General features: G+C 38.9%; 1 protein-coding gene across 2 annotated transcripts in view; it reads left to right on the top strand.

Moving 5' to 3' along the window:
• Nucleotides 1-12928, top strand: part of LOC127809650 (uncharacterized) — a 62199-nt gene extending 49271 nt beyond the window's left edge. For both annotated transcript variants that reach the window (XM_052348614.1, XM_052348615.1), the window contains 3 exons: nucleotides 10981-11062; nucleotides 11651-12037; nucleotides 12527-12928. In XM_052348614.1, the coding sequence (XP_052204574.1) occupies nucleotides 10981-11062; nucleotides 11651-12037; nucleotides 12527-12714 (657 nt within the window). In that variant the 3' untranslated portion in view covers nucleotides 12715-12928. The remainder of the gene's footprint in view (nucleotides 1-10980; nucleotides 11063-11650; nucleotides 12038-12526) is intronic.
• Nucleotides 12929-13228: the final 300 nt, after the last annotated feature.

Below are 13228 nucleotides of genomic sequence, written 5' to 3'. Positions count from 1 at the left end.
TTATACCATTCTTGAATAATCAGTACAATCGCAGTCTTCTCACAAGTATACAGAATTACCAAGATTACAAATAACTACCACACTAGTCTTTCCTCTCATCACATGCACTTGTTCATTTTCTAAGTGACTACCCCCTGCCCTCTATTTATGAACAATAGGGGCCAACAATAAAATGGAAATAACCGGGCATGACATTACCGGTTATACCCCCAACTAATTAGTTACCGTTAGAAAAAAACCCTAACTTGCTACCTAGTTGCTTGAAATAATGACTTGCCTTCACTGATTTCTTAAAAAACAAACTTGATGCAAACTAAACAACAATTATTTTGCACAATTCTCCTCTTATGATAAGATAGCTCTATCCACTTTTCTACTCAGCTCTGAACTTCATATAATTATGTTCTGCTACTGTTGCTAGAATGGGATATCTTGGAGTAAGAAGTATAACTAGATAATTCTTTGGTAACCTGCAATAGTTTAAAATAAACCTTAAGTTTTGCTCATATTTGTAAGGGTAAATTTCACACACCACCTCTGAGGTTTGGCTAAATTGCACTAACCATCCATGTGTTTTAGAAATAGCATAGACCTCTCTCGAGTTTATGAATGTGGATTACTTACTCGCCTCCACCTAACCCCACTAAAGAAAAGCTTGCCTGCTGACTGCTTTAGTCCTTTGAACTGGAACATTTTTGTCACTCTTTCCTTTAGCAATATTTAAGAGGCTTCTGTTGAAGTTATTTTGCACAATTCTCCTCTTATGATAAGATAGCTCTATCCACTTTTCTACTCCGCTTTGAACTTCATAGAATGGGATATCTTGGAGCAAGAAGTATAACTAGAAAATTCTTTGGTAACCTGCAAATTTGAAAATAAGAATCATGCTAGATGTACAACTATTTTGTACATCTTGGACTACATAAGGGGATATTATGACTAAAATACCTGGGCCTCACATGCGCCTCACGCGCCTCTATGCGCCTCATGAGGGACCTTTTTGTCATCGGTACACCTTTATGTAGCCCAAGGTGTACACAAAGGTGTACCAATAGTATTTTCCTTAAAATAAACCTTAAAGTTTTGCTCATATTTGTAAGGGTAAATTTCACACACCACCTCTGGTTTGACTAAATTGCACTAACCATCCATGTGTTTTAGAAATAGCATAGACCTCTCTCAAGTTTTATGATTGTGGATTACTTACTTGCCTCTACCTAACCCCACTAAAGAAAAGCTTGTCTGTTGACTGCTTTAGTCCTTTGAACTGGAACATTTTTTTCACTCTTTCCTTTAGCAATATTTAAGAGGCTTCTGTTGAAGTTATTTTGCACAATTCTCCTCTTATAATAATATAGCTCTAGCCACTTTTCTACTCATCTCTGAACGTAATATAATTATGTTTTGCTGCTACTGTTGTTAGAATGCGACATCTTGGAGCAAAAAGTATAACTAGATAATTCTTTGGTAACATGCAATAGTTTAAAATAAACCTTAAGTTTTGCTCATATTTGTAAGGGTAAATTTCACACACCACCTCTAAAGTTTGACCAAATTGCACTAACCACCCATGTGCTTTAGAAATAGCATAGACCTCTCTTGAGTTTTATGAGTGTGGATTACTTACTCCCTGCTATTAACAAACCCCTGTTAAATGTTTTTTAAATTTCCAAATTGCTCATCTCCACTATTATAACAAAAAACTAAAAAACTTAAGAAAAATTTCAAGTGCCATTGTTGACAACCATTTCTGGTTTCAAACCCAGGTTCGAATCAAAGCTTCAACCTTGAAATCTGGGCTCGAGAACTTTGCAACCCAAGATTTATGATTTCAAGAAACTCTCCAACCTAGATTTCTGGGTTCAAATCAAAGCTTCAAACCCAGATTTCTAGGTTTGAAACTTTGATCTCAAACCCGGATGAAGAGAGAGAAGTATATATATATATATATATATATGCCAAAGAAGTCGTGGGAATAATGTTTCAATCTTATTCATCTGTTAGGGAATGATCTCAATGTATACATGCCTTCCTATCAACTTAGGAAGTTCCTAAAAACAAAATAGGATAGTTTCCAAATTCAGTTTTGGAAACCTGTACAAATTAGGATACAAGAAGATATGGAAATTTACAGCATCTAGAAGATACATTCTCTAACTTAGAAAGAAAAATATAATCAAGAAATCAATCACAATCAAAATGATCTGATCTTGTCCGAGAATAAGGATGAGATTAGTCTCCCAATCGTTGACACTCCCCCTCAAGATTAAGAATGGATGTCATCCATTCCAAGATTGCTGATCATCCTTCGACACACGGCTGCAGGTAACCCTTTAGTTAGCACATCTACTAATTGATCATTAGATGAGATGTATGGAGTACAAATCAGACCACCATCCAACTTCCCCTTGATAAAATGCCTATCCACTTCAACATGCTTAGTTTTGTCATGTTGGATTGGATTGTGAGTAATGCTTATTGCTGATTTATTGTCACAATAGAATCTCATAGGAGCTGTCCACTCGATTTTCAGATCATCAAGTAATATTTTCAACTATAGTAACTCACACACGCCTAGAGCCAGACTTGAATTCGACTTTTGACTGAGCCACTACACTTTGTTTTTTACTTCTCCACGTCATTAGATTACCTCTTAGGAAAGTGCAATAGCCTGATGTGGATCTCCTATCCACTATGAACCCTGTATAATCTGCATCCGTGTAAGCCTCAAGTGGCATGCAGTCTACTTTCTTAAACATGATTTCTTTCCCGGGTTCCCCTTTAAGTAATGCAGTATCCTACATATTGCCCTTAGGGAGTTTCTTTAGGATTGTGCATGAATTAGCTGACTACTCCTATTGCACATGCAATGTTTGGTCAAGTATGGGCTAGATAAATTAGCCTCCCCACTAGCCTTTGATTGGATTCCTTGTCAACCACACTGTCTTCAGGAACCTCTCCCAACTTGTGATTAGATTCAATCAGAGTATCTGTTGCCTTACAACCTAGCATTTTGGTTTCAGTTAGGAGGTCCCCAATATATTTTTGCTGAGAAATAAAGATTCCCTCCTTTGAGTGTGCTACTTCTATGCCCAAGAAATATTTCAATCTCCCCAATTCTTAATTTCAAACTCACTGATCAAACACTCTGAGTTTATTTCTGCCTTCCTCATCATTTCCAGTGACTACAATGTCATCCACATACATTATTAACACTTTCACTAGGGTATGATCTCTTTGGCTTTGTCTATACCCTAGGGTAAGCATCACTTTTGTAAACCGGCCAAACCAGGCCCTTGGGGACTGTTTTAGGTCATATAGAGCCTTTTTTAGTGTTATGACATTTGTACTACATTAGAATTATATTTGTAAACAAATAGTTCATGTATGCTGGCATTTGTATGTTCTCTTTTCTGTTTTAGGGTTAGAATAAGTATTCTTCTAGAAGGTATGTTTCTAGAAGGGCGACTAACCGAGTTTTATTGCTTGTTAATTCCGGTCAGTCGGTTAGGCAGTTGTAAACTCACATCCCTATGGTCTATAAATAGGGATCGTGGGGATAGGCAGTAGTGTGCTTCATTGTGAGAGTTTTCTCTATTTCTATCTTGTGGGTTGGGATTGATTGAGAGGTTGAGAGAGTAAGGCTGGGCATAAGTCTTGTAATCTCGTGAATCCATTTAGTTTTCAGGGTATATGGGCTAGAGTGGATTCGGGTACTCTTTGTAATCATCCTAATGGTTGTTTCAAGATAGTGGATTGGAAGGAGGCGCTTCAGTCTGGACGTAGGTTTTACTTTGAGACCGAACCAGGATAAATCTCTTGTTGTTCCTACTGTTTTTTGTTTGTTTTTGTTTCCTTCTTTTATCGTTTGTGTTCTTGGAAGTAGTGAGTGATTTTTGTGAGTCATTGGGCTGAGGAAATCAAGGGGAATTGTTGTGTTTCCACTCTTAACATTTAGTCTGCACATTACCTTCTCCCGAGTGGTTGGGCCATATCTTGGTGGTAAGTCCATTAAAACTTTTTCTTCTAGATCCCCATGCAAAAATGCATCTCTTACATCATATTACTGCAATGGCTAGCCTAAATTAGCAGCCAAAGTTCCCTAACTGTATTTAACTTTGCAATTGGTGCAAAGGTATCTAGGTAATCTATCCCATACACTTGAGTATATCCCTTAGCCACCAACCTTGCCTTGTATCTATCCAATGAGCCATCAAACTTATATTTTACTGTATAAACCCATATGCAACCCACCGAACAATTGAACAAGCTCCTATGTTTGATTCTTTTCTTGGGCTGCCATCTCGACCTCCATGACATTCTTCCAATTCTCATTCCCTATTGCTTCAGAAAAAGTTTTGGGAATAGGAATGGTATGAAGGTTGATCAGAAAGGTTTTATGTGGAGATGACAACTTGGAATAGTATAGAAACAGATATAAAGGGTGCTTGGTGTAGGTTCTAGTGCCCTTTCTAAGTGCAATAGGCCAATCAAGATCACACCTAGAAGTTTTTGTTTTAGGTAAGGGTTCAGTAGGTTTAATAGGCTCATCAATAGGTATTTAAGGTTCAGCACAAGAATTACCTGGTGAGTTGTCAGGAGAGCTGTTGAAATTGTTAGTGTTGGCAGTAGCAGGTTCAGGACTAGAATTGGATGCTAGGACCTACATAGGGGAAGAAACCAGCCCTTTCCTCCTTGAGTATACCTATAACGGGCAAGGAGTACTTGGTGAGGGCTTCTCCAGTATCATACTTGGTGAATCCTTCAGAATAGCTGATGGGAGGAAGGATGATAATGTTATAACCCTAGGGTTTGGCTAGGGTTTAGAAATGAATTTGGTAAGAATGCGGGAAAGATAGAGCAGAAAATGAGGGAGTGACAGAACAAGAACAAAGATAATTGAGGGAGAAGAGAAGAAGAACCGTGGGAGAGTTAGTAGAATTAAGAGAGAGAGAGAGAACAGAAATTCCAATTAATTTCTTCAACATCATAACCCCCATCCTCTTACAAGTGGCCTTTTATAGGCATCACTAGCAACTAACTGAAAGCATATTCTGGAAACAACACTCATGTGCACTTCAACAGAATTAATAACATCTCCTAACAAATAATTGTAATTAATTATAGTATTGCCCCTTGAATTCCCCTTAGGTCATGAAAATTCTCCCTCCTTGAAAGGTTTCTTGTCCCGAAGAAACTTATTACCATTTAGTTATTATTCACCCAATCCCAGCTTTCTCTATTAGTTTTATGCTTCTTTCTTTCTTTCTCCTTCTAGGCTTTTTCTCTTTTCTTTTACTTTCCTAATCTCTTGCTCTTCCTTTGTTAGGACCAACACAAGAAGCTGGTCTGCTCCAACTGAAAAGACAACAAGACTGTCACATGGCTTGGAATCAAACATATTCACAATAGTAGTTGAAGTATTTTCCTGTTGGGATTGTCGTCGTGATCTTGATGCCTGATTTAACCCAAGTTATGGACTCCTCAACCCTCTCCAGAGCCAAGACCAAGGGAGTAGTATGTCTAGACCCTTCATTCTCAAGGCCAAGCCTCTCAAGGTTCCCTTCTGAATATTAGAATGTTCTTAAAATATTGGACTAGGCACCCAGGCTACAGCAATGGCCTTTGCTTCCTCTGTCAATTCATCAAATAATTCCTCATTCTTTGCAACTACCATTCCCATTCTTAGGACCTCACCAGCCTCATACTTCTCATTGGCTGCATGAACACCATCTTCCTCTTCCACTGCTACTTCATCAGCTTCTTGCACTACTTAATTAGCAGCCTTAGAAGCTCCTTTGATAGTAACGGTTTTGGTCCTTTCTCCAAACTGGGTACACGAGTCGCTTACAAACCTTAGCCAACTCCATTCTACCCTCCCTTTGCACTAATTCTGGAACCAAGCATCATCTACATCATCTAAATAGGCTGTAGACATATTAACCTTCTCTCTTTTTGCCATCCAATATTGATAGAACACCCACTTGCACCTCCTGATCCACTATCTAGGCCTCTCTCTTTCAAATGCGAGAATGTCCATCCGTGGGCCTGGGGGTGTGGAGTGAGTTCCCCCAACTCCTCGTCCCAAGTTTTCCTCCTCTGCATCATCCATTCCTAGTCTTAGGGACGCAACAATCTTAGGAATGCCTCAAATCTGCTGGCTGCTCTTAGTATAACCTTTAGGCTGTAACCCATGCTTTTCATTGCAACTCTCATATCCAATCTGAATTAAGGAAGCATAATATTCCTTAGAGAGACATTCAACTTAATACTAACCTGAAATTTATATGAAAGTAGGATCAAAAAGTCGTCTAGCTATCTACTGAGGTCCTTGATTCCTTTTCTTCTTGCGGCACATAGTCCTTCAGCCATCTCCTCCGTTCAATTCCTTGAAAATTCATTACTGTAACAACCTCTTGCTCAGCTTCTAAGGATCTCTTTGGAAATTTATTTTGATACTAAAATTTAGCAACCTTCAATTCCCAGAAGGCTAGATCTGAGTCAATGTTTAGCTGCTATTGAACAGCCTTCAAATCAATTTATGAGTCACCCCCAAACAACCTACTAGCTTTGAACAGTTTTAGAAGATAACTTGTTCTGAGCAATTTCGGAAACCTACCATGCAACTTCTGAACCCAACACTTCCGCTTCGCAATTACTTTCGCAGAGTAACACTAAAACCAAAAATTCTACTATGCAATTACTTCCGAAAATCGCTAATCTGAACAACTTCGATTAGCTTTCTAGAAATGGAATGCTTTTGCAGTTCACCTGAGAATTTGTCAAGCTCTCGATCGCAAGGCCGGAAACCGCCTCGCTCTGGTATTTTTGAAATCTAATAGCGACTGCGATGGGCTTCGATCGCTCAGATTCACTTCTCGCCAATGTCACGCTCTCTGCCAGACTCACCTCCTCTCAAGTCTACTTCAAACTTAGTTCCAAAACATCCAACCTTGCCTCAAAAGGGACCGATTGTGATCAGCAATCTCCCGTGATCGCCTCGCCTATATCCGAATCACATAATGCAACAACCTTTAAAACAAAGGATCGATTAACAACCTCTAGGAAATAGAAAATCAATTATTGCTCTCAATTACAACTGAGAATCAACCGGCCTCTTGAATCAATTGGTCTAATTTGTCTTCAAATTCTAATCAAACTTGGATCTAATTTTCAATAAACCTAATTTGCTTCTAGGAATTGCTTAGATCTAACTTCAGCAATCCTGAATTAGCTGTTAAAATTACCAGAATCACTATCGCGAGTCATCCGACTCTATTGAATTCATCGGAATTACAAGAATCACTGTCTGATCAACGTCGTCACCTGTTGTGGTTTGACAATCCACAATTCCGAGTTGCAACCTAAGTCATGATGCAGTAGCCGACAATCGGATTCTACAAATCCACCTTTTAAGAATTTGCTTCGCCTGCTAGATCCAATTCACCTTCCTCAAAATCAAAATTCAGCAGTCCTAATTTCACCTCACTCAATTGCACATGACCACCTAAGTCCGCAATCACCGTCAGAATCGCCTTCCAATCAAAACTGCAGCACACAGCCGCGTACTGGTCAGAGACTTCACCGGTCTAGGTTGGAATTGTCTTCCGGTCAAGGCAAGCAGCACCCCACGGAGCGCGAGTCGGAATCGTCTTCCCCTCTGACTGCTTCGGTCTTGTCGCCTCCTCGATTTGGGTTAGAATCAGCTTCCAATCAGAGTGAGCAGCACACTACCGAGCATCAGTTTGATTCTCCTTCAAATCCGATCCGCAACAGAAACATAGCTGAGGATGGTTTGGCTTTGATACCAAATGTTACAATCCTAGGGTTTGACTGGGATTTAGAAAGGAATTTAGTAAGAATGCGGGAAAGGAAGAGAAGGAATGGAGGGAGAGACAAAATAGGAGCAAAGATAATTGAGAGAGAAGAGAAGAAGAACCATGGGAGAGTTAGGAGAATTAAGAGAGAGAGAGCACGTAGAAATTCAATTCATTCCTTCAACAACATAACCCCCATCCTCCTTCAAGTAGCCTTTTATAGGCATCACTAACTACTCACTGAAAGCATATTCTAAAAACAGCACACAACACCCATGTGCACTTCAATAGAATTAATAGCATCTCCTAACAAACAATTGTAACTAATTACAGTATTACCCCTCTAATTCCCCTTGGGTCGTGATAGATAACAGGCTAGGATCAGGTAGAGAAGGAACCTGATCCCTATCTATTAAGATTGAATTTTGACTATGATGAGAATGGCCAAAATAAGGAATGTTTTCTACAAAAATCACATCAGCTAACACAGAATTTTTTAGAAGGGGGATGGTAGCACCGGTAATCTTTTTGGGTAGAGGAATATCCAATGAAGATGCATTTTAGAGCACGAGGATCTAATTTGCCTCTATTAGGAGTATGGACATGAACAAATGATACACACTCAAAGACTTTAGGTTTCCAACAACTAGTGACATGAACATCAAGAAAGTGTTTGGTTAGGAGTTGGATTGGGCTATGAGATTTGAGAGTTTGAGAAGGAAAACTGTTGATAAGAAAAGTAGTTGTTTAGAGCTGTTTCTTTCCAATAATGTTTAGGAACATTATGGTAGAACATAAGTGCTTTGATAATAGCAAGTAGGTGGCCATTCTTCCTCTTGGCCACCTCATTCTGTTGAGCAATATAAGGGCAAGAGGATTCATGGATGATCCCTTTTTGTTGAAAGAAAATTGATAGGGACTGATTGAAGAAATCTTCGGCATTATCAGACCTAAGTTTCTTAATTTCACCCCAAATTAATTCTTGATCATGTTATAGATTGTAGGAAAAATTGTACTCACCTCAGATTTACTTTTCAACAAGTATAACCACACAATCTTTGTGCAGTCATCTACAAACACAATAAATCAACATGCCCTAGAAATATTGTGGACAGTTGATGGGCCCCAAACATCACTATGAATTAGAGAGTGGGGAAGAGTAGTTCTTTTATTAGATAAAGGATTGGTCACTCTTTTGTGCTTTGCAAATTCACATACATCACAATGGAAGTGTTTAACATGACCCTAAGAGTAAAAAAAGAAGGATGACTGAGACGATAGTGATGTAACCATAGCTGATCTTTGTTGGATTGAACCAGTCATGACACAAGGGGAACCTCCTCCTTTTCTCCTTCTCACTCGGTTCCTCGAAATAGTATAGACAAGCCCTAGCTCTAGCAACTCCAATCATCCTCTTCATGTTCTGTTCCTGAATCTCAGAAAGAGTAGAATGGAAGTTTACACTGCAATTAGTATCTAGGATAAGCTTTTGGATAGAGATGAGTTTAGTGAATAATTTAAGAACATGAAGGACATTTTTTAGGGTGAGATGTTCATTAAGAAGAACATCCACTTGGCCAACAACAGTGGTTAAAGAACCATCTTCCATAGCAATTTTTTTGGAGTTTGAACAAGGACTATAGGTGATAAAAAGATGTGAGAGAGGGGTCTTGCGATCTGTTGCCCCAAAATCTAGGATCCAAGAGTTGGGTTGGACTATTCCTGAAGCATATAGGGTAAGAGAATGAGAGGAAATGCCTGTAAGTGCGAGAGAATAGGTACCTTTCTCAACTTTCTTGTCAAGGGATTCCAGAAAGCTCCACAATCTCTCAACTTAGCCTTGTTAAGCTCCAAGCCATCTCCCTACTCTAGACCCTTTTGTTCAACTGGTGGCTGCTAGCCACATAGACTTGACGTTGCCCTTGGCCCCTCAACTGTCCTTCTTTGGATGGCTTTCCCTGTAGTTTCCAGCACTTCTCTATGGTGTGCCTAGGTTTTTTACAGTAGATACAGCACAGGGAGTTTCTGTCCCCAACCGCCTTCTCCTCTCTAGGTCCTTTATTAGGAGCTTTTAGAGACACTAGGGTAGAACTCTCTATTGGAGAATTGTCCAGCATTACTCCCCTTCTCTCTTCTGCACAAACTATGGAAATCACTTCATTTAGAGAGGGTAAATCCTCCTTACCGAGAATAGGGACGAGATCAGCCTCCCAATCGTTGACAATATATATATATATATAAAGAGAGAGAGAGAGAGAGAGAGAGAGAGAGAGAGAGAGGAACATCAATCAGGTTGTAGATTGAACCATGGTTGGTTTGATTTGCAGAGGTGTAGTGAGGGGTTTGATTGTGATTTGCAGTAATGGTGGTGATGAAGTGGTAGTCATGGGCTCCGACCAAGCAACATCCTAGATGCCATCAGCAGTTTGAAGGAGGCGACGCTGATGGGCTTGCCAGCAATGAGAAAGAGCTCGAGGATGGTGAGCTAGTGGTCGCCAAGGATGCCAAAGCCAAGACTGGTGGTGACAGCTAGGGTTGCAGAGAAAGAGAGAGAGAGAGAGAGACGGGATCTTAAAATGAGGGGTAAAATGGTCAATTGATGCAGTAAGTTAACAGTAGGGAGGTTTTTGTCATTTTTAAAGACGGGTAATTGGTGCAATTTTGTCAAATCTCAAGGTTAGTGTGTGAAATTTATCCTATTAATAAGTGGTTGATGAGTAAACGTGTAATTGATATAGAATATAAAGAGACTTACTAGGTTTGGTATTAATAGATAGCACAAAGGAGTCCAGAACAGAACATTCAAACTGTTCTAGGAATTAACAGATTGATATGAAATTTTACTTCACATCAGAATCTTTTGTAATAGCTTGATGGTTAGTTGTCATGTCCCTTGCATATCTAAGCAGAATGGACGCCCAAACTGGCAGTTTTTATCATGCCAATTTGTTACACCTGCCGGTTGATTTTATGCACTGATAAGTTTCAATGCCTGGCATTCTCTCATATGGGAGTTATTGTTTATTTTTGCACTTTTAGTACTGAGCGTGAGTTCTTGGCTCTGGAGAACTACTTTTATATGCTGTTCAGAATTACAATTTGTCCTTATTATTTGATTTTCTATTGACTATCACTGCATTACTGACAATGTTATCTTTTACAGTCTGCAGGAACAATACAAAAGAATGATAAGAACTCGCAGGACGAAAAAGAAAACATAGGAAAAAGCATGAAACCAACTATAGGTATGTTTTAATGGTTGAACTGAGACAAAATCATGCACCAAACTAGACCAGCTGATAGATCATATCTGCACCGCTGCCATTGGTAATTGTTAACATGGTGATTAGTGTTTCTATATTGGATAAGCATATGGCATATCTTCTTAGATTTCTGTACGTTTTCTTGTACTCCTGTCTTATTCTTTACAAATCCAACTTTTCTTTTATAACATGGGATATAACAGAACATACCAGTGGATTGAGATTATAGAATTAGAATTTGTACAGTTGACTCTACCTATGGGTATTAGGGCTTATGGCAACAATGGCAACCTGCCTGCTTAAATCACCCTTCTACAATATACTTCACAACATTTCTTCACAAACCATTAATTTGGATAATTTTCCCATTCCTATTGGTGTTGATGCGGATTATAATGCTATGTGAAGTTGAGTAACTTTTGTAGGGGTTTGCATTTACATTAAATATGCAGTTGTCAGTGTCCGTCTTCTGTTTGTTGTGAATGTTTTTCTATTTGGATGAGGTCAAGTGCCTATCTATGAACTTGCACATTTTGAGATTATCTCGACATGTTTTTTGTTCAATGACAGGTACGGGAGATGCTCTGAAAATATGTTATAAATGTAAAAAGGCAGGTCACCTATCTCGGGATTGTCAAGAACATTCTGACGAAGCATTGCATGGTCATGTAAATGAGACACAGGAAGATGATTCCCGCCTGAGTTTGAGTAACAATGCTAGTGAGATTGACAAGATAGCAATGGAAGAAGACGACAAGATAGCCATGGAAGAAGACGACGTTCATGAGATAGGTGAAGAGGAGAAAGGAAAATTAAATGATGTGGATTACTTGACTGGTATTCCACTGCCTAACGATATTCTCTTGTATGCTGTGCCTGTCTGTGGCCCTTACAATGCCCTGCAGTCTTACAAATACCATGTCAAAATTATTCCTGGAACTGCTAAGAAAGGAAAAGGTATGCATCTTATGTCAAATTTATTTTCTCATTTAGAAATTCAGCGAGGATGGACCTTCATAAGGTAGCGCGATGGTATGGTTCATTTGTGACTGAAGTTCAGATGTTTGACTTACGAAATAACCTCTTTGCGAAATAGCCAGGGGAAGGTCATGTACAAATATGATCTCCCTATCCCAATTAAGCGGGGGCACCCCTTAAAAATTCATTGTGGGTGAGCTCTGGATCAACATTGAGGTTTCCCAAAGGTAGGTGGGTCACAGGGCTGGGCTTGAGTTAGTGGAAGAAGCCTCTTTGTAAAGTAAGGGTAAGACTAGGCATAAAAACGAGCCCATCCTTCCCGACCATCGCAAAATGGAAACCTTGCAAAACCATATATTTGAACAGTCGATTTATTTCTTAGCTGATTAACATACTTACCAACTCTTGGTTGTTGCAAATATGTGGTGGAATTTAACTAACTGATTAATGCTCTGATGCATGCTGCAGCTGCAAAAATGGCCATGAACTTGTTCAGCCACGTGGCAGAAGCGACAAGCCGAGAAAAGGAGTTGATGAAAGCATGCACAGATCCTGAGTTGGTGGCTGCAATTATTGGAAATGTGAAAGTCACAGCTGCAGGGCTTACTCAGTTGAAGCAAAAGCAGAAGAAGGGGAAGAAGACCAACAAAGAATGAACAACTTAAAACGTTTTTCTAGCTTTATTAAGGTGGTTGTACCTTACCTTGTGAATGAATAATAAATTTGTTACAGGAAACAACAGATTTAGTCAAAATAGCGATCAGAAGCATTGAAAGAAAGACCTGCACCCGCACTTTCTGAAGTATTATTATTCCAAATGTTAGTGGCTGTTTGTTAAATGGAAAGTACTGTTTTATTTTGCCTTCTCAATTTGTCACACTTCCATTTTCCCATAAATAAGTTTAATTGTTAAATGCGAAAACTATTTTCTGTTTTGAAACTTAATCAATGGGATTCAAAGGATTGTTCAACACAGTTATTCAATCCATTTAGAATAATTAATAATAATTAAAACATTAATTTTAACTGAATTAAAAACTCATGTTTTCTATAGTGCAGGTGGTGTCAGTGCATTAGTATCGATGTTCTATCTGCATTGACCAGGTTTGGTTTTAAATAAATAATATTATATCACATGAGATCTAATAGAAAAACAAGTGAAATTTAAAA

This window comes from Diospyros lotus, chromosome 9 (genome assembly GCF_014633365.1).
Source record: "Diospyros lotus cultivar Yz01 chromosome 9, ASM1463336v1, whole genome shotgun sequence".
Lineage (NCBI taxonomy): Eukaryota > Viridiplantae > Streptophyta > Magnoliopsida > Ericales > Ebenaceae > Diospyros > Diospyros lotus.
Note: the sequence above shows the minus strand (reverse complement) of the source record. Positions and strands in the feature narration are given on the sequence as shown.